We start from the raw sequence: 21,370 nt of genomic DNA, 5'->3' as shown, positions 1-21,370 counted from the left end.
GGTTTAAACAGACAAGAAGCAAAGTCCAAAAGGATTTGAATGCTGACTGTATTGTCTGGTAGTTTGACACATGGGTGACCAAACAATAAAAAAAACAACTTGTGATTACACTAAAAAGTGCTAATAATGCATTTTATACAGTAGATTTATTTTGAATACTATGCTTACTGCATTTATGCAGGCCGGTTCGTTTTTACATGAAAGGCAGTAGATTTGACAATACATTTGAATTCTCTTTCCATTACAGAACAATGCATCATAACATCAAACAGCAGCACATTTAAAAAATTAAATAATTTACAAAGAGCAACAATCATTCAAGAGCAATGACTTGAATCAAATGCAATAACCACTGATTCAAACGTGTTTGACATCTACATTCTGTACAAAGAGCTCAAAATCCAATGTATATTTAATAGAGATTTTACATTTCATTCTATATTTTTCCAAAGGTACATGGATTATAATCAAATGGATATCTAATCAAAGTAATAATTTTGCATAAATATACCATTTAGACCTCTGAAGACAGGAGAATAGTTGTAGATGAGAGCTTTCTCCTCCTCATGGGCTGAAGAAAACTTGTGATGGTTCTTCATGGCTGATGATGAGAGAAATAATGGGATGTTAGCTAACTGTTTTTAATTATCATACTTATACTACGAGCTAAAAACCTCTGGAACCAGGGAAATACCCTAAATATATGTGGAACCAGGGAAATAACATAAAAACACCTGGAACCAGGGAAATAACCTAAAAACACCTGGAACCAGGGAAATAACCTAAAAACACCTGGAACCAGGTTAGTGTACTTAAGGAACAAGGCACAAGAGGGTGTGATACCTGATATACCACAGCTTTCAGCCAACCGGCATTAAGGGTTCAAACCATCTGGTTTATACAGACTATAATGAATGGACACAATGATATGTTCTCTACAGATAAATGGTCAAATACACAGACAACCCAACACACACTGCCCTCTACCTGGTCACTCACCTTCAGAAACAAAGAAGTGTGCAGTATAGAAAGAAGCTCTGACGGAGGCAGCAGAGTGAACCATGCCTGACTTGTCAACCCACTCAAAGGGACTCTTCTCAGGGTGCCACTGGACAGCATAGAATGGGTAGCGATTGGCTACAATCAGAGAGTAAATATTTAGGGCATCATGTCCTACTGCAAAACACTATACCTCAGTGATAACATGTAAGGCCTCATGTCCTACTGTAAAACTATACCTCAGTGATAATATGTAAGGCCTCATGTCCTACTGTAAAACACTATACCTCAGTGATAATATGTAAGGCCTCATGTCCTACTGTAAAACACTAAACCTCAGTGATAATATGTAAGACTTCTTGTCATACAGCAAAACACTATACCTCAGTGATAATATGTAAGGCCTCATGTCCTACTGCAAAACACTATACCTCAGTGATAATATGTAAGGCCTCATGTCCTACTTTAAAACACTAAACCTCAGTGATAATATGTAAGACTTCTTGTCATACAGCAAAACACTATACCTCAGTGATAATATGTAAGGCCTCATGTCCTACTGCAAAACACTATACCTCAGTGATAATATGTAAGGCCTCATGTCCTACTTTAAAACACTAAACCTCAGTGATAATATGTAAGACTTCTTGTCATACAGCAAAACACTATACCTCAGTGATAATATGTAAGGCCTCATGTCCTACTGCAAAACACTATACCTCAGTGATAATATGTAAGACCTCTTGTCATACTGTAAAACACTAAACCTCAGTGATAATATGTAAGGCCTCATGTCCTACTGTAAAACACTAAACCTCAGTGATAATATGTAAGGCCTCATGTCCTACTGTAAAACACTAAACCTCAGTGATAATATGTAAGGCCTCATGTCCTACTGTAAAACACTAAACCTCAGTGATAATATGTAAGGCCTCATGTCCTACTGTAAAACACTAAACCTCAGTGATAATATGTAAGGCCTCATGTCCTACTGTAAAACACTAAACCTCAGTGATAATATGTAAGGCCTCATGTCCTACTGTAAAACACTAAACCTCAGTGATAATATGTAAGGCCTCATATCCTACTGTAAAACACTAAACCTCAGTGATAATATGTAAGGCCTCATGTCCTACTGTAAAACACTAAACCTCAGTGATAAAATGTAAGACTTATTTATCAGAAAGCAATACACTATACCATAGTGATAATATCCAAGGCAACGTACAGAATCAATTACGTTTAAGTGCATTGTTTGAGGGCACAGCTATAGATGTCTCCTCCTGTCAGTTCAGGAATTTAAACCAGCAATATTTCAATTACTGGCCCACCAATCCTGACTAGCTATAATTCCTGCTCTTAAAATACTACAGTAAAATAAAATAATGGTCTTCCTTGTAAATAACTGCATCCAGCCTAGAAACACATCAGCCTTGTGACTAACTTGTCTAGTCCTGTGGAAACATATAGGTAAGTTTAATACAGTACCTTCCATGGTGGAAATAAACTCTCTCTTTCCATCTGTGTTGGTCGTCAGAACCTTGTAGAAACGTTTCAGTTTGGCATTCCGACTGTAGTTCTGGTGATATGAATCATGATGTTATGTTAGACGGTTTCAGAATATTTTTCTTTACAGTAATACATGGAAATTACACAATTGAATGCATCTCAGTCTACAAGTCACTAATTTCTTGCTCTGTAATTACTAAGCAACAAGCAGAACATAATAGGTTGTAATAAGCTATATACTGTATACTCTGGAAACTAAGAGAGTTAGTTGTCAGATACATTAGCTTCAGAAAGAGATAGTGTGAGGTGGAAATACATAACCCCATTTCCAAAAAAGTTGGGAAACTTCGTAAAACAGAAATAAAAACAGAATGCAATGATGTGCAAATCATTTAAACCCTATATTTAATAGAAAATAGTACAAAGACAACATATTGAATGTTGAAACTGAGAAATGTTTTTGTTTCTTGAAAAATAAATGCCTACTTTGAATTTGATGCCAGCAACATGTTTCCAAAAAGCTAGGACGGACAGTGGCAACAAAAGACTGGAAAAGTTGTTTAATGCTGAAAAAAAACCTGGTTGAACATCACACAACTAATTTGGTCAGTAAAGTAAAATGATTAGGCATTAAAAGATCATTCCAGAGAGGATGGGCCTGTCAGAAGTGAGGATGGGGAGCGGTTCACTCTGTGATAGACTGGTAGGGAAACAGTGCAACAGTTAAAGAATAATCTTTCTTAATGTAAAATTGCAAAGAGTTTGGGGATCTCATAATCTATGGAACATAATATCATTAAGATGACTTTTTTGAAATGTGTGGCTGGCATCAAATTCAAAATGGGCATTTATTTTTCCAAACACAATAAAGTTTTCAGTTTCAGCATTTGATGTTGTATTTGTACTATTTTCAATTAAATAGGGATTAATGATGATTTGCACATCATTGCATTCTGTTTATGTTTGCATTTTATGCAACGTCTCAACTTTTTGGGAAATGGGGTTGTAGGTTGAGCAATACTTATTGACATTGACTGATTAGTGATTATCCAATCATTGATTACTTTCATTTGCAAAAACACTGTAAATCAGTCAGTAACCAGTCAATCAGCTGTTCATTCAGTCAGTTCAGTCATTCAGCCAGGTGTGACCCAGCTTTTCAGCCAGTAAGCAGTCAGGCAATCAGCTGTTTAGTCAGTCCAGTCAGATAGCTGTCAGTCAGCCATTCAAACAGTCAGATGTAGAGTCATTAAACAGTCAGCTTTTCAGTTAGTCAGTAAGGAGTCAATCAGCTGTAAAGTCAGTCAGCTGTAAAGTCAGTCAGCTGTACAGTCAGTAAGGAGTCAGTCAGCTGAAAAGTCAGTCGGTACCTGTAGTGACAGGCTCCAGCTGTGAAAGTTAGCTGTGATGTTTTCTTCTGACAGAGACTGGAGCAGGTCTTTGGGAAAGGCCTTAAACAGACGGCTGTTCTGTGAAGCTGTGTCATAAAGATAGTGAAAATATTACAGCCAGACATTTTACTTGCTTTATTCCAATCACTGTAAATAACTTACATTTAGACTAACACAAAAAACATGTTTAAAAATAGGGTTGCAAAATACCAGTAATTTTGAAATAATTTTGAGGAAAATGTTGCAATGTTGGGACAGTTCTTTTGCAGCAGTAGTGCATTTCACAGTGTTGGTGTTATGGTTTTCTCCAGGTCTATCCCTAATGCAGTGGTATTCAAAGTTAGGGTTGCTACAATTTTGTCAAAAAATAAGTATTATAGTTTTTTAAATAGAATAATACTAATTGGCTGGGTCATTGTTGTAGATTTTTCTAATCAAGCTTAGTTAAAAGACACAAGTGCATCTAACCTTCCATTAGTAGAATTTAAAGAAACCCACTCAGTAACCTGCAGAAGCGGGATAAAATCAGCTCTTTTGTAAAAGTTTGTCCAGATAATAACCCTGTAATATCTCTGTTCATAGACAAACATTTGCCTGTGACCATTAAAGGGCCTCTGACCTGGGGTGAATATGAGGGGCAAAGCCACAGCCCGAGTGTCAGTCAGAGTGAGAAGGTTCCTGCTGCTGGTCAGGACAGTCATCTGTTGGAGGCCTTGACAGGTGCCCCAGATGGGGAAGTAATCAAACGCATCATTGGCCTGTGTGAGAAAAGAAGGACAACAAACAACGAAGAACCATGTATCGACCGAAGCACTAGCTCAGAAGACTTAATCTGTTCATACCTCTCCAGTCCCTTCAGATCTTTAAACACAGAAAGGTCAAAGAGTCAAAGGGTAGAGAGAGAAATGTGTTTAAACTGTGGGTACCATGTTGTCAATTCATTCAAAAACCATTAACAACGTAGGAAAAAATAATTGCATTTTGTTGGGCATGAAATTAATATCTGCATTATATACCTTGATAGCCAGATCATAAAATATCTTTGACAGTCGACTGTACTGGGATGTTTGCAGGTCTACATCTCCTCCTGGAAGCAGCAACCTAAAACAATGTGAAACAATATATAAATTATGAATTAGTCAGTCATGCAATTAAACTATAAATCAATCCAAATCAGACAATTAGACTAAATCATATCATGATTTTAACACTATTCAAGATGTAAAATACATTATTTTCCAGTGTATTGAACTTGCCTAACCCCCTCTATCAAACCACTACCCTCTTACAGCATCCGGACAGACAATAGATAGGTTCTGATAAGTTATACAGATGAGTAACCTTATAATCAGCCATATAAAGTACCAGATCCCCCTCTCCTACATTCCTAAGGAACAAAGAACAGGTACACTTCTTGATCTAGGCATTGGAAAAGATGGCCGGAGTACCTAGTGATGCTGGTATTTATAAAGACGTGTGTCACAATCAAAGAAAATAGTTACATACCGGGTAATAGAAAAGCAGACATTTCTTAAATGCACCTTAGTTCAAAATTTCCATAACATACACCACAGAAAACCACTACCTCAGAGTTAGGGTACACCACAGAAAACCACTACCTTCAGAGTTAGGGTACACCACAGAAAACCACTACCTTCAGAGTTAGGGTACACCACAGAAAACCACTACCTTCAGAGTTAGGGTACACCACAGAAAACCACTACCTTCAGAGTAAGGGTACACCACAGAATACCAGAGATGGGGACAAGTCACACATGGTCAAGTCCAAGCAAGTCACAAGTCTTAACCATCAAGTCTCAAGTCAAGTCTCAAGTCACAGTTCAGATAAATCAAGCAAGTCAAGTCAAGTCAAGGGTTCACCCTAAGCAAGTCAAGTCGAGTCCTTATACGTTTCAAGTGAAGTCACAGTACTAAAGAGATGAACACACACACACACACTGTCCTCTGTTTCTGACGTGCGCTCGGTGCGAAGCTCGATTTCAAAATCAAATATTTTTCTCCTCTGTGGTACAATCTTTTGGGGGGACGAAGCGGAGCGATCTTGAATCAGCCTGAAGGGGTTGTATTCACTATAACAACCACCTCGCTAAACCTTATCCCGCTTATTACATGGCTACCTACCAAATAAATCAATAATTTGACACAAAATATTGATTTCAAAAGGAAATTATTGATTTAAAAACGATTGTATTGCTTCCTCTAAAGAAAATAGTCTGTTCCGTCTCTGGTTAGAATCCTGCTGCGTCCATAACAACATGCTGTTTTTCATGGCAACGGTCTGTTATCAAGAAATAACACGCATTCTGCACTGGAATTCAGCCAATCCATGTAATAAGGGCTAATAATAACAACCTTATAAACTAATTATTGTCACTGAAAAACTGCCTAATATGTAATTACTTGTAATATCAATTATTCTTGTTTGTATGAGTAAAAAACTCTTCGAAATGTTTAGGTGCTATTAATCACATCGGCGCCTCCATGTTAGCCTTTCATGCAGTAAAGTTAACTTTTATGGTGTAAGCACAATGCTTTTTAGTTTCCACACGCAATCCACAAACACTTGAAAATGCGCACATTTAATACAGACATTATATACGTGTAATAATTACATGCCCGCTCATTTTAAGATGCCCATCAACATTGGCTATGCCACTGTTATTGTCAAATGCCCTTACATCTATTTACCAGACATATTCAGTAATGATAATGGTCACATTTCTAACAAGAAAAAAAACCAAACATAATATGCAACCAAGGCCAAATTATGACAAACAAAATATGAATTCATTACATTAGTAACCCTCTCCTTGAACTGCCACCTTAACGTGGTGGAGGGGTTTGAGTACCCGAGTGACCCTAGGAGCTATGTTGTCTGGGGCTATATGCCCCTGGTAGGGTCTCCCAAGGCAAACAGGTCCTAGGCGACGGGTCAGACTAAGAGCGGTTCAAAAACCCCTTAATGAAGAAAGATATCGTGTGTTCTGTGACGTCGCCCGGCATGGCGCAGCCGGGGCCCCACCCTGGAGCCAGGCCCGGGGTTGGGGCTCGTTCGCGAGCGCCTGGTGGCCGGGCCTTTCCCCATGGGGCCCGGCCGGGCCCAGCCCGAACGAGCGACATGGGGCCGCCCTCCCGTGGGCTCACCACCCACAGGAGGGACCATAAGGGGCCGATGCAGAGAGGATCGGGCGGCAGTCGAAGGCGGGGGCCTAGACAACCCGATCCCCGGACACGGAAACTAGCTCTAGGGACGTGGAATGTCACCTCGCTGGCGGGGAAGGAGCCTGAGATGGTGCGTGAGGTTGAGAGGTTCCGACTAGAGGTAGTTGGGATCACCTCTACGCACGGCTTGGGCTCTGGAACCACACTCCTTGAGAGAGGATGGACTCTTCACCACTCTGGAGTTGCCCATGGTGAGAGGCGGAGGGCTGGTGTGGGTTTGCTTATAGCTCCCCAGCTCTGCCGCCATGTGTTGGAGTTTACCCCGGTGAACGAGAGGGTCGTTTCCCTGCGCCTACGGGTCGGGGATAGGTCTCTCACTGTGGTTTGTGCCTACGGGCCGAACGGCAGTGCAGAGTACCCGACCTTCTTGGAGTCTCTGGGAGGGGTGCTGGAAAGTGCTCCGACTGGGGACTCTATCGTTCTACTGGGGGACTTCAACGCCCATGTGGGCAACGACAGTGACACCTGGAGGGGCGTGATTGGGAGGAACGGCCCCCCGATCTGAACCCGAGCGGTGTTCAGTTATTGGACTTCTGTGCTAGTCACAGTTTGTCCATAACGAACACCATGTTCAAGCATAAGGGTGTCCATCAGTGCACGTGGCACCAGGACACCCTAGGCCGCAGGTCGATGATCGACTTTGTTGTCGTTTCATCTGACCTGCGGCCACATGTCTTGGACACTCGGGTGAAGAGAGGGGCGGAGCTGTCAACTGATCACCACCTGGTTGTGAGTTGGATCCGATGGCGGGGGAGGAAGCTGGACAGACTCGGCAGGCCCAAGCGTACTGTAAGGGTCTGCTGGGAACGTCTGGCCGAGTCTCCTGTCAGAGAGATCTTTAACTCCCACCTCCGGCAGAGCTTTGACTGGATCACGAGGGAGGCTGGAGATATTGAGTCCGAGTGGACCATGTTCTCCACCGCCATTGTCGAAGCGGCCGCTCGGAGCTGTGGCCGTAAGGTCTCCGGTGCCTGTCGAGGCGGCAATCCCCGAACCCGGTGGTGGACACCGGAAGTAAGGGATGCTGTCAAGCTGAAGAAGGAGTCCTATCAGGCCTGGTTGGCTTGTGGGACTCCAGAGGCAGCTGACGGGTACCGACAGGCCAAGCGGACTGCAGCCCGGGTGGTTGTGGAGGCAAAAACTCGGGCCTGGGAGGAGTTCGGTGAGGCCATGGAGAAGGACTATCGGCTGGCCTCGAAGAGATTCTGGCAAACCATCCGGCACCTCAGGAGAGGGAAACAGTGCCCTACCAACGCTGTTTACAGTAGAGGTGGGCAGCTGTTGACCTCAACTTGGGATGTCGTCGGGCGGTGGAAGGAGTACTTCGAGGATCTCCTTAATCCCGCCGTCACGTCTTCCATTGAGGAAGCAGAGGATGAGGGCTCAGAGGTGGACTCGTCCATCACCTGGGCTGAAGTCACCGAGGTGGTTAAGAAACTCCTCGGTGGCAAGGCACCGGGGGTGGATGAGATCCGCCCTGAGTACCTCAAGTCTCTGGATGTTGTGGGGCTGTCTTGGCTGACACGCCTGTGCAACATCGCGTGGCAGTCGGGGACAGTGCCTCTGGGATGGCAGACCGGGGTGGTGGTCCCTCTTTTTAAGAAGGGGGACCGGAGGGTGTGTTCCAACTATAGGGGGATCACACTTCTCAGCCTCCCCGGGAAAGTCTATGCCAGGGTTCTGGAGAGGAGAATACGGCCGATAGTAGAACCTCGGATTCAGGAGGAACAGTGTGGTTTTCGTCCAGGCCACTGGACCAGCTCTATACCCTCTACAGGGTGGTGGAGGGTTCATGGGAGTTTGCCCAACCAATCCACATGTGTTTTGTGGATTTGGAGAAGGCATTCGACTGTGTCCCTCGCGGCATCCTGTGGAGAGTGCTTCGGGAATATGGGGTCCTGGGTCCTTTGCTAAGGGCTGTCAGGTCCTTGTACGACCGAAGCAGGAGCTTGGTCCGCATTGTCGGCAGTAAGTCAGACTTGTTCCCTGTGCATGTTGGACTCCGGCAGGGCTGCCCTTTGTCACCGGTTCTGTTCGTAATTTTTATGGACAGAATTTCTAGGCGCAGCCAGGGGCCGGAGGGTGTCAGGTTTGGGGACCACACGATTTTGTCTCTGCTCTTTGCGGATGATGTTGTCGTGTTGGCCCCTTCAAGCCAGGACCTTCAGCATGCACTTGGACGGTTTGCAGCCGAGTGTGAAGCGGTGGGGATGAAAATCAGTACCTCCAAATCCGAGGCCATGGTCCTCAGTCGGAAAAGGGTGGCTTGCCCACTTCAGGTTGGTGGAGAGTGCCTGCCTCAAGTGGAGGAGTTTAAGTATCTAGGGGTCCTGTTCACGAGTGAGGGAAGGATGGAACGGGAGATTGACAGACGGATCGGTGCAGCTTCTGCAGTAATGCGGTCGATGTATCGGTCTGTCGTGGTGAAGAAAGAGCTGAGCCGCAAGGCGAAGCTCTCGATTTACCGGTCAATCTACATCCTACTCTCACCTATGGTCATGAGCTTTGGGTCATAACCGAAAGGACAAGATCCCGGATACAGGCGGCCGAAATGAGCTTTCTCCGCAGGGTGGCCGGGCGATCCCTTAGAGATAGGGTGAGAAGCTCGGTCACCCGGGAGGAGCTCAGAGTAGAGCCGCTGCTCCTCCACATCGAGAGGGGTCAGCTGAGGTGGCTTGGGCATCTGTTTCGGATGCCTCCGGAACGCCTTCCTGGGAAGCAAGCCACAAGTCCTGAAAATTGTCAAGTCATGTGACTCGAGTCCCCCACCTCTGGCTGTAATATACATAACAATGTAAATTAGCAGCAATTTGGTAGAATTATTGAATATTATAGGTACAATTGAATGTAATAAGATAATAAAAGGTAACATGGCACACAACTACGTAGTGAGAATTAAGAAGCAAAATATACACAGCAAAAATATTGCAAGAAGAGAAAGCAATAATATACATAACACTGTACACTAGCAGCAATTTAGAAAGAGTACTGTTAACTAGCAGCAATATTGGTGGAGGTATTGAAATTATATATAGGCCTATGGCAAGCCTGGCAATAATATACAAAATGTAAACTAGCAAAAATTTTTGAAAGAGTAGGATGGGGTGTATGAACAGTAGGGAAAAGGTATTTAATATTATAGACACTTATTACAGCAGCGATGATGAGTCATCATTCATGACATTAGATGACATAGCACTAGATGCATTTCCACAAACGATCCCGCCAACAAAGTGGTCCAAGACAAGAAGTACAACAAAGACTGTGTACATCAAGTGGTCCGTGATGACAGTAAAGCTCTGTTTAGATACTGCAAAGCAGAATCTATTATTACAGTTTATAACAAAAAACAAGCATAACATAGCCTCCTGGTGTATATATATATATATATATATATATATATATATATATATATATAGTAGATATAGTAGATAGTAGATACATATGGTACTAATGTATTTTTCCCTTATTGCTCCTGTCCCCTCGTTTTCCATCACTCCTCTCATATTCTGCTGGCAGGTGATCAGAGATGAGTGGATGATGCCTGCCCTCAATATACGCGTTGTTGACATTTGATAAATTTTTGTAAAGAATTCTTTGCTTGTTTATGTTAAAATACATGTTTTGCGTTTCAAACTGTTGCAGGCTCATTCATTGACCGTAACAAGCTATAACAATATTGGGTTTGATTTTGAAGCTGCGGTTGCTTGTTTGATAAGTGACGATAACTGAAAAGACGGGAGAAGTGTAAAGACGGGAGAAGTGTAAAGACGGGAGAAGTGTAAAGACGGGAGAATCGTGTAGTCAGCGAAGTCTTGTCTATCCTGAACAAATCCTCTTTTGTCACTGGCCGTTTTAACAGCTAATTGGCCATTCGAGAATGACACTGATACAGTTAAACTGACTAACGTTTCTTATTAAGTTTACCTCCACCACAAATATCGTCTATGAACTGTATGGCTTTTGCCACGTTTTAACAGCTTATTAGCTAGTAATAGGCTTTACCAGTATCTACTAATTTCCTAAGAATAGTCATTAGAATTGAGAAATTTCTAGCGAGACTGAAGATAAACTTTTTCACGCCAGAGACAGTCACAATATAACCGTATACAGTTTTAGTTAAGGCTCACTGTAACGTAAATACTGTAGGTTCTAGACAGCTAAGTGTTTGTCCACCCTGACCCAAAACGCATGCACAGATTCGTACTTCGAAAATTCACCAGAAACAGTCGCAATATAACCGTAAAGTGTTTTATTTCATGCTTACTATAATGTAGATACTGAAGGTTATAGCCAGCAAAGTTTTTGTCTATACGGAATAATTCATAATGCGTACTTCGCTTTGACTGTGAGGGGAATCGAACGTGAGCCCTATAGTTTGCAGGTCCACTTTTCTAACCACGCTATTTAACAAGGGGTAGTCAGTCACTCACTCACTCACTAAGAGACATTCGCTCTTCTTGGCCGTCTCCATAAAACCATAAAGCTCATGCCAATGTTGTTCATTTTATAAAGAATTTTTGTAAAATCAAATACATTTATTATGATAAGTAATATCACATAATAAGTAATAATAAATTCACTCACCCGTTAATTGAGTTGAATATCTTCTCATATTCCTCATCTGTTCGGTTTGTTCTAATGGGTGCCACCCTGGCTCCAGCACTTTCCAAATATTTCACATAGGAGGCAGCAATGTAGGATGACCCCTGAGCATGAATGTCTCCCACTATGTTTTCCTGAGCAAGGACTCCTGAAAAATAACATTACAATACGGGTACTTCACATTTCAATGCAAAAACGGATTACTTTGCAGCTGTAATGTCCAGTGTAAAAACAGGAGGTTGTGGCCTGAACAAGACACAATACATTACAAAGCCCACTTCTTTGAAAAACATAACAAAATTATATGGAGTTAAAAGGGAACAGCAAACATCAAGTTCTTAAATCGCTTTAAGTAATGGTTGGACTGTCTCTATGCACACAACTCTCAGGCAGAGAATGGTCGAGCTAGCACGAGTGCAGTGCCAGAGGGTAACATACATAGCTCTCCATCCACTAAAGCAATGTGAAAAACAAATGCTCTGACACAGAAAACATTAAACTTGGCAACCATAATCGATTGTGGTAGATGCCATGTTACAAGCAATTAATGTGATACATGACAGTCGTGGATTTTCTATCACCTCCCAAGTGTCTTGGTTTGGGCAATACATCCAAAAGCTGTCTTTGGAGACGTTAGTCAAGGTATAATGAAAACCCTCAACTGGCATTTATCACATAAAATGTATATGGTACGTAACACAATCAATGGGGGTTCCCCAACTTCGCTGTGAGAGCATCTGTTTTTCACTTCAATCAATCAATCAAATGTATTTATAAAGCCCTTTTTACATCAGCAGATGTCACAAAGTGCTTTTACAAAACACCTGGCCTTAAACCCCAAGGAGCAAACAGTAGTGTTGAATTTCAGTGGCTAGGAAAAACTCCCTAAGAATTAATAAATGCGTGTGGGCTGAGTCTAGAGTCTATTTAAACTTAGTCCAGATCGGAAGCATGACAAGATGGACAAGTACAGGGACAACACAGGGGAGGGGGAGGTGTCAGCAGTGGCAGCTGAAATCGTCAGGCATCGTCTCGATCAACAACACAACCAGGAGGACTCTGGACAGGGACAGCAACAGGTCCCCCAAGCCAGGTACCTGCAGATGTGGACCAGGACATCATGCCCTCCTAAGTTCTAAACGGGAGGAGACTGGGAAAATTCAGAAAAGGTATTCCCCATATCAACAAGGATTTATAGTGGAGAAGGAGAACTTTGTGGAGAAGAAGAACTGACACTACTCCCCAAGCACAATAATATAGCAGCGTAAGACCTTGGGACTGAGACGGGGGCCCGGCGACACCGGGGGAGGCTCCAGACAGGGCCCAACAGGCAGGAAATCAATCCACCCACATTGCCAAGCATCAACCAAAGGGACACCCACCAACCACAACCACCCAGAATGAGGGCCAAGTATTGCCAGCAGAGTTCAGCCCAATTGCACAAGGGCGCAACAGAGAGACAACAACAAGTCAGTGACTCCGCCCCCGAGAGGCATTGGAGGGAGGGCATCCCAGTGGCGATGAGAGCCCACCTGGCAAGACAAAAAGGTTGGACAATATCAAGCCTTTCTGGTCACCTTCACACCCCTGGGCCAGGCTACACCTAATCATTGACTGTGCTGTCGTGATGAGTCACAACACTTGAAAGTTTGCATTTGTAACCTTAATTGGCAAATCATTCCACAGGAATGGAGCTCTATGAGAAAAAGCCCTGCCTCCGGCTGTTTGTTTAGAGATTCTAGGTACAATTAAAAGGCCTGCATCTTGCGATCGTAGGTTACGTGTAGGTATGTATGACTGCAAGGTAAGTAGGAGCAAGTCCATCTATTGATTTATAGGTTAACAATAAAACCTTAAAATCAGCCCTAACCCTAACAGGCAGCCAGTGTAAAGAGGCTAGTACAGGAGTAATGTGTTCACATTTTTGTGTTCTAGTTAGGATTCTAGCAGCCGTGTGCAGCACTAATTGAAGTTTATTTTTTGATTTGTCAGGGTAACCGGAAAGTATAGCATTTCAGTAATCTAGTCTAGAAGTAACAAAAGCATGGATTCGTTTTTCTGCAGTTTTTTGGGATACGATCATGCAGCCATCGAGGTTCACAGTGAGATCTGCTAAAAAAGCTCTTTATTTCTTGGGTCCTAAAATGACCATTTCCGTTTTTCATCATCATCATCATCTTACGCTTATCCGGGGCCGGGTTGCGGGGGCAGCAGTCTAAGCAGAGATGTCCAGACTTCCCTCTCCCTAGACACTTCCTCCAGCTCTTCCGGGGGGACACCGAGGCGTTCCCAGGCCAGCCGGGAGACATAGTCCCTCTAGCGTGTCCTAGGTCTTCCCTGGGGTCTCCTCCTGGTGGGACGGGCCCGGAACACCTTCCCGGGAAGGCGTTCTGGAGGCATCCGAAACAGATGCCCAAGCCACCTCAGCTGACCCCTCTCGATGTGGAGGAGCAGCGGCTCTACTCTGAGCTCCTCCCGGGTGACCGAGCTTTTCACCCTAAGGGATCGCCCAGCCACCCTGCGGAGAAAGCTCATTTCGGCCGCCTGTATCCAGGATCTTGTCCTTTCGGTCATGACCCAAAGCTCATGACCATAGGTGAGAGTAGGAACGTAGATTGACCTTGCGGCTCAGCTCTTTCTTCACCACGATAGACCGATACATCGACCGCATTACTGCAGAAGCTGCACCGATCCGTCTATCAATCTCCCGTTCCATCCTTCCTTTCTGTTTTTCTTGAGTTTAAAAGCAAGATGTTTTCTGTCATCCACTTCCTAATATCTGAAACGCATGCTTCCAAAGTATCTAATTTTGGGGCTTCTCCATGCTTCATTGAAATATATAACAAAATTGACATTGTGAATCGGGATTACATCACCCAGAGGTGATGACATTCTCAGGACAACTGAGATTTTGAGGACCATAACTATTTAAGGAGGAGTCAATTATTTGTTTTCTAATGGTGATGATCTTTTCATCAAAGTAGTCCATGTATTCATTACAGCTAAAGTGAAGACCCACTTCACTTGTTGAGCGTTGCTTTTTTTTTTACTTTGCAACTGTATCGAAGAGACATTTTTGATTATTTCTGTTCACCTCAATCAGGTTGGAGAAATATGCTGATCGAGCAGACGTGAGTGTTTTTCAGTATTGTAGTTTACTATCTATCCAGGCTAGTCTAAATACTTCCAACTTGGTGGAGCGCCACTTTCGCTCCAATTTTCTGGAGGCTTGCTTGAGTTCTCTAGTATTGTCTGTGTACCAGGGAGCAAGTTTCTTGTTGCGTATTTCTTTTGTTTTTAGTGGTGCAACCGTATCTAAAGTATTTCACAGTTTTGAGTTTAGATCCTCGATTTGATTGTTTGCGGATTTATTTACTCTGTCGTTGATGAGCGAGCTTGTAAGAATATCAAGGAATCTATTTGTAGTCCAAGAATTTATAGTACAGCTTTTGAAACTCATTGTTTGCAGAGCAAGTGGATTTCTTGTTTAAGACAGTGATCCGATAATCCAGGATTTTGGGGGGAAATTATTAGATCTACAATATCTATTTCTCGTGACAGGACTAAATCTAAGGTGTGACTGTGGCAGTGTGTTGGACCTGAGACATGTTGGATAAAACCCATTGAGTCAATTATGGCTTCAAAGGCTTTTTGTAGGGCAGCATACAGCACGTCAACAATGAATCATGAATAATCATTATTTCACAAACTTCTATCAAAATGCTTTAATGGTGGAGACCAGTGTAATCAGCCAGCTCGCCCCTGCTCCTACTGAGAGTTGCTTGCATAGAGAGACAGTCCAACTAACTCAATAGAATATCTATAAATTTAGATATTCTTCGTTATTCCCCTTTAAAGTCAGCTATTGGTTGATATATATGACCATCGTCATCTCATTGTTCGTCCTATATCCCCACTCAGCCAAGTTTTCAAATGCATATTTAGGTGCTTAGCATATAGACTATTCCTTTGGATATTTGTATAGGCTTTTACAAAACCTGCTGCTATGCTAGAAGCCGTTATTCATGAATGCCGTTTTGCATACAGAAAGGAACTCCCTTTGTAAATACTGAGTAGCTTCTAACTTTGCAATGGTGGCTGGTGTTGATAAACCTAAAATCGAAGCGGTCTATTAAACTATCAAATCTATACAATGTGTACAATTAATTCCATTCAGGTGACAGTTGACTTTTTAAAAATGTAATGCTAAATTTTGTGCAATATAGTGGCAGAACCTTCCAGAAAATACATTACATAAGGATAATTTACACAAACATGCACATCCACCCATTATATCGATTGGAACAGCTTACCAATGATGGGTCTGTAATTTAGATGGGAACTCTCCACCGGTAGAGGTACACCACAAAGGCAAGCGGCCAGCACCGCAAGAACCGCAACCGTAGAACTCATTAACTTCAGGGATTTTACCACACCAACATAAAATAAAAAATCTAATAATTCGCGAATACTTCTGTCTTGCTTAATGGTCAGCAGGGCTGTGGGTACTGATGGTTAATGAGAGTCTATCGTAACGCAGAAAATGATGTAGTCCACTGCGGTTGCGTGACGCTAATCCCTGGATTCTACGGTATTTAGACTCGCGGCTCCCGATTCTATGTCACGCGTGGCGATGACACGCATGGCAGTGCGCCTGTCAGTTTCAGACGCATATGCGGATGTATATATATATATAATATGGACATGCGACATGCATGGCTTTATTGGTTGATTTTAAACGTTGCTTGATGAAACTATTAATGTCTTAAATAATATTATATTATCAAAAATAGGCATGCAACAGTAATACAGGGCTTTCATAAATACAGTATCTCTTCATGGGCAATATTCTAATATAACTGTCTATTACATTTTTAATAAATGCGTAGACCCAGAATGATAGCCTATATTTTTCAACGCACCCATTGTGGTTTTGCTGGGCTATTCTCAGTGACAGGTAATCGGAACCGGACTGAGTAACTAAACACAAATTCAGGTAATGCCATGCATACACTTATTTTTTTACGAAATGACACAATGTGAACGCAACGCTCGTAGACTGCGTGTAATTTAAACTGGGTAGTGTGATTCGCAACCAGGTTTGCCAAATGTCAATGAATGTAAACAGAAAAATCCCTCGCGGACGCCAATAAAGCATTTCCTCTATACATTGTCTCAATACAACCCTATCTGTAAATCGACCCGGGCAATCCCATTTTTTCTGCACAGTCATAAAAAATGTCACAATTTTCCTGAAGCCTCCTCATCTGGCAATACTGTTCGCAACTGAATCCAACGCACCTTCTGGCCGCAAGGAATTCTGGGAAAGTAAAAAAAGATGGCGGATGAAGTTGAACAGGTTGGCGTTGAATCAACGTTTTTATTAATGTTTTATGTCAATCTTTGTGCAAAACATGTATGTGAGCACGAGTAGAATTATATAAATATACACCTATTTTTAACTCGATACATGCAGAACCATTGCAAGGATATGTGGGACATTAATTGTGGAGGCAACAGTGGCTATGAGTTGCTAGCTAGCAAGTTAGCATTATGTTCAGCTAGTTAGCAGCCAAACAAACATGCACCAAACAAACATATAAAGGTAGTTTTCTAATATACATTGTTGATTGGCTATCAAATTACACTTGCAATCTGTGGTACGCTTACAGGGAACTACCTAAATGCGACTTGTGACACGTCCGGTTACAGTTGAATGGTAACATAAACCAGACTCGAATAGAAATACCTCGTTTTATGCCGTAAACGCCGGACCAGAAGGTTATTTTAGTTTTATGTACTGTAACTACCTAGCTTCTTACATGGCCATCGGGACGGCATACGACCGGTGTTACCGTTTTTAACAGTTAAGTAGTTTTTTCCTAACGCAACTAAGACATGCGTTTTTTTGTAGAAGTCTAAATTATATAAATGGCGTCTTTGCTGAAATAAACTAGTTGTTCAGAGCCGCCTGGTAGAATGATTGTTACTGTTCAGATTTTAAATCCAATGACTATTAATAAACAATATAGCCAAGAAAGCTTACTTTTTACCTTAAACTGCAATCTGACTAATTTCTGTTGTTCCTTTTGTTTCAGCAAACTACCACCAATACAGTGGAGGAGCCCCTGGATCTGATCCGGCTCAGCTTAGATGAGAGGATATACGTAAAGATGAGGAACGACAGAGAACTCCGGGGCAGATTGCATGTGAGTAGTTGATCTGATCCTGCTCAGCTTATATGAGAGGATATACGTAAAGATGAGGAAAGACAGAGAACTCAGGGGCAGATTGCATGTGAGTAGTTGATCTGATCCTGCTCAGCTTAGATGTTTGCCAGTGTCAAATCATTATTAGATTTCAAATTATCCCCAACTATATGTAAGCTGTGGATTTATTAGGTACACCTACCTTTATTAGGTACCCCCTCTGCCTCCAAAAGAGAGGGTTTGGACCCAAGTGTTTCCCTAGAGCCATGGCCGGGTGGGACCTGAGACCCAATCTACGTAGATAGAAACTGATAAAAAGCCTTTCTACGTCTTTTGTGGAAAAATGCCAATTGACATTATTGTTGTATAACCTGCAGTCTGCTATGTATTTATCCAGGCTTACGATCAGCACTTGAACATGATTCTGGGAGATGTGGAGGAGACAGTTACGACAGTAGAGATTGATGAGGAAACCTATGAGGAAATTTATAAGGTATGAAGCACCGGATTAAATCTATTAGGTATGCAGCACCGGATTCAATCTATTAGGTATGCAGCACCGGATTCAATCTATTAGGTATGCAGCACCGGATTCAATCTATTAGGTATGCAGCACCGGATTAAATCTATTAGGTTAATACCCCAGGGCCAGTTCCACCTTGGGTTAATACCCCAGGGCCAGTTCCACCTTGGGTTAATACCCCAGGGCCAGCTCCACCTTGGGTTAATACCCCAGGGCCAGCTCCACCTTGGGTTAATACCCCAGGGCCAGCTCCACCTTGGGTTAATACCCCAGGGCCAGCTCCACCTTGGGTTAATACCCCAGGGCCAGCTCCACCTTGGGTTAATACCCCAGGGCCAGCTCCACCTTGGGTTAATACCCCAGGGCCAGCTCCACCTTGGGTTAATACCCCAGGGCCAGCTCCACCTTGGGTTAATACCCCAGGGCCAGCTCCACCTTGGGTTAATACCCCAGGGCCAGCTCCACCTTGGGTTAATACCCCAGGGCCAGCTCCACCTTGGGTTAATACCCCAGGGCCAGCTCCACATTGGGTTAATAGTGTGTGCGTGTGGGTGGGCGCACACAGAGATGGAATGGAGCGTCTGGACTAGGGGTATCGTGATGTACCGGTGTTGATAATTTTGCTAGTAAAAAATGAAATATTGATATTAATATGTTAAATATTAATAATACACATGATAATATTGTTTTAAATAGGTGAAAATGCCATTTTTCCAAAAAAACTGTTTTTCGATAGTTTTTCCATGTCACCTATATATTTGGGGATCAAGTACTTTGTCCGTGGGCAAATGTACAAAATCAGCAGGGGATAAAAAAATAAAGTTCATCCCTGTATGGTTACAGACTCTTTCCACCTCTCTGCACTCGTATTTTGAGTGTAAATCATTTGCCAAAACACACAGTAAACAAAGTTGAAGATGATTTTGACTGTTTGCATTATTATTATTCAATAGATAATTTTCTATAGTTATCGTGATAATATTATCGTTGTGATTCCTTTTGGCCATGATAATCATGTGGTGATAATCTGTGTGCACGCGGAGATGGACAGGAGCGTGTTTGCAGGCGGAGTGGCGATGGGGCGGTGCCATAATATTTGTTATGGCTTCTTAAATGTCTTATATTGGGTGACACTTTATAAAGAGAAAAGGCTTTTGGCCCTGTGCATAAGCTGTTTTCAGTGTCTTCATCACTGAGCAAGTCAGTGTGACTGAAAAGTATGTAGAAAAGCCTATTCACTCTTTGGATTAGACCTGAGATCTTGAGACGGGCCAAATCTAATCCAGTATTTGGTCTTTTGACCGATCAGATCAGCTTATGATCAATTGTGCAAAATGTAATTAAGACCACTTCAACATTCAGGATCCAGGAATGCTAATCAGACTACAGTGTTAGCTAATTTGTTTGATATAATTCAGGACTAGGTTTCAGGACATGATATTTGGTTTTGGGACCCCCCTGTGGACCTCTTCCCTGCCCACTGTTCCATCTTGAGCAGTGCCATGTCTGGAAGCCTAGCTCTACAGCGGACCCCTCGTATTTATTTCAGGGAATTATTACCAAGTACTTCATATTCTATTGTCTACAGCCCTGACTTATACAGCCTCTGGTCAATGTCATTCTTAGTACTATTAGTGAAGAAATAGACAAGTCTGGATCCAGATGTTTAAATAACACAAATGTCAGGTCACTATCAATAAAGGGATTTTCAATCCAAACTATATATTAGTTCTTGCTTGTCTGGACTAAAGTTCCAACCCAATCTAGTTGTCCTTTAATTCTGCCTTGTGTTGACATGTGATTAACTTGATTGTTGTAATCTGCAGACTCGTCTGACAGAGGCCCAATTGTACTATTTCCTGAACCCTTTAGAGGCTCAGTCCTATGACTGAAGCGCCAACATGCTATTTAATTCCTTGATGTGTTTTTCTGTTTTCCAGTCAACGAAGAGAAACATTCCCATGTTGTTTGTGAGAGGTGATGGTGTCGTCCTTGTAGCTCCTCCGCTGAGGGTTGGCTAGCGGCGCGTCCTGCTGCTCTTTTATGTTCTTGGAACTGCTTGTTTTCACTAGGGGTTTTTGTTGACAAATTGCTGATGCAGATAATTTAGTCTTAACACTTTATTTGGCATTTTGAGAGACTAATGGTTTTAAGTTAATGCAGAAGTCATTAATTAACATGTTATTCAATTTGGATCAGAGTGGAAATTAAGTCACTGATATTCCCCAATACAATAAATGAATACATATGTTTCAATTAAGATTTGAATATCAAAAGCATTTGTAACAACTTGGGGGATAATTTCACAGGTTGCTCTGTGATGTAATTTTCTTTGCTGTACAGTAACTACCTGTTTCTGTCAAAGTTTTGTCTTTTATATTTTTGTAATGAACATGTTAACTATACTGAGATAATGTCCTCAGTAGGTAAAAGGCCCCAGTTCTCATTTTGTTTTAAGTTTTGTCTGAAGCACACTTGGATGAGTTAAAAACATGTTAATAAAAATGAGACCTGGGAGGTTTGAAATGACTGGTATATTCCTCATCTAACAAGACATCAACACCCTGACAGGTTATTGCATTGAGAAAGGGAGCATGGGAGACTATCTGTAATTTCATTTGGTTTATTAGGATAACATTTTTTTTAACCACGACTCGTTTTTTGCAATTTGTTTTACCTGTATATTGTTTGATATCCACAAGGGGGAGTGCTTTTCGTTAATGTGGATGGGGATACTTTAGGGTCCTTAGGTACTAACTCCACCAGATGGCACTGTTATTGCTTCCTCACCAGTTGCAGCATCTCCAAATGGCCTCAACGCCTCTGTAATTTTCCACTCTGCTTGGGTAGAGGAGAAGTTAGGATTAAGTAAGATACACTTTGGGTGGAGG

At 42.3% G+C, this 21,370-nt stretch overlaps 2 protein-coding genes across 2 annotated transcripts; one reads left to right on the top strand and one right to left on the bottom strand.

Moving 5' to 3' along the window:
• Window positions 1–31: 31 nt before the first annotated feature.
• zgc:171566 lies at window positions 32–16,543 on the bottom strand. Its single transcript, XM_010864720.4, has 8 exons — window positions 16,061–16,543; window positions 11,730–11,895; window positions 4,916–5,000; window positions 4,519–4,657; window positions 3,879–3,985; window positions 2,488–2,578; window positions 1,000–1,137; window positions 32–601 (listed from the first exon to the last, which is right to left on the bottom strand). The coding sequence occupies exons 1-8, from the start codon at window positions 16,158–16,160 to the stop codon at window positions 480–482; spliced, it is 948 nt and encodes a 315-aa protein (XP_010863022.1). The 5' UTR covers window positions 16,161–16,543; the 3' UTR covers window positions 32–479.
• Window positions 16,544–17,059: 516 nt separating this feature from the next.
• On the top strand, window positions 17,060–21,130 carry lsm3 (LSM3 homolog, U6 small nuclear RNA and mRNA degradation associated). The gene is given in 4 exon segments (NM_001304105.1): window positions 17,060–17,106; window positions 17,846–17,956; window positions 18,354–18,449; window positions 20,420–21,130. Coding segments are annotated over 4 exon segments (309 nt in total). The 5' UTR covers window positions 17,060–17,085; the 3' UTR covers window positions 20,501–21,130.
• Window positions 21,131–21,370: the final 240 nt, after the last annotated feature.

This window comes from Esox lucius, chromosome 17 (genome assembly GCF_011004845.1).
Source record: "Esox lucius isolate fEsoLuc1 chromosome 17, fEsoLuc1.pri, whole genome shotgun sequence".
Lineage (NCBI taxonomy): Eukaryota > Metazoa > Chordata > Actinopteri > Esociformes > Esocidae > Esox > Esox lucius.
This window is presented reverse-complemented; position numbering and strand designations above follow the sequence as displayed.

Bases quoted from the DNA above. Each gene is read 5' to 3' on its own strand.
- zgc:171566 (XM_010864720.4), bottom strand. From the start codon at position 16,160: ATGAGTTCTACGGTTGCGGTTCTTGCGGTGCTGGCCGCTTGCCTTTGT. The intron at 4,658-4,915 runs GTATATAATGCA...TTTCTCACACAG, and splicing joins TTTATGATCTGGCTATCAAG to GCCAATGATGCGTTTGATTA. The intron at 1,138-2,487 runs GTACTGTATTAA...CTCTGATTGTAG, and splicing joins GTTTATTTCCACCATGGAAG to CCAATCGCTACCCATTCTAT.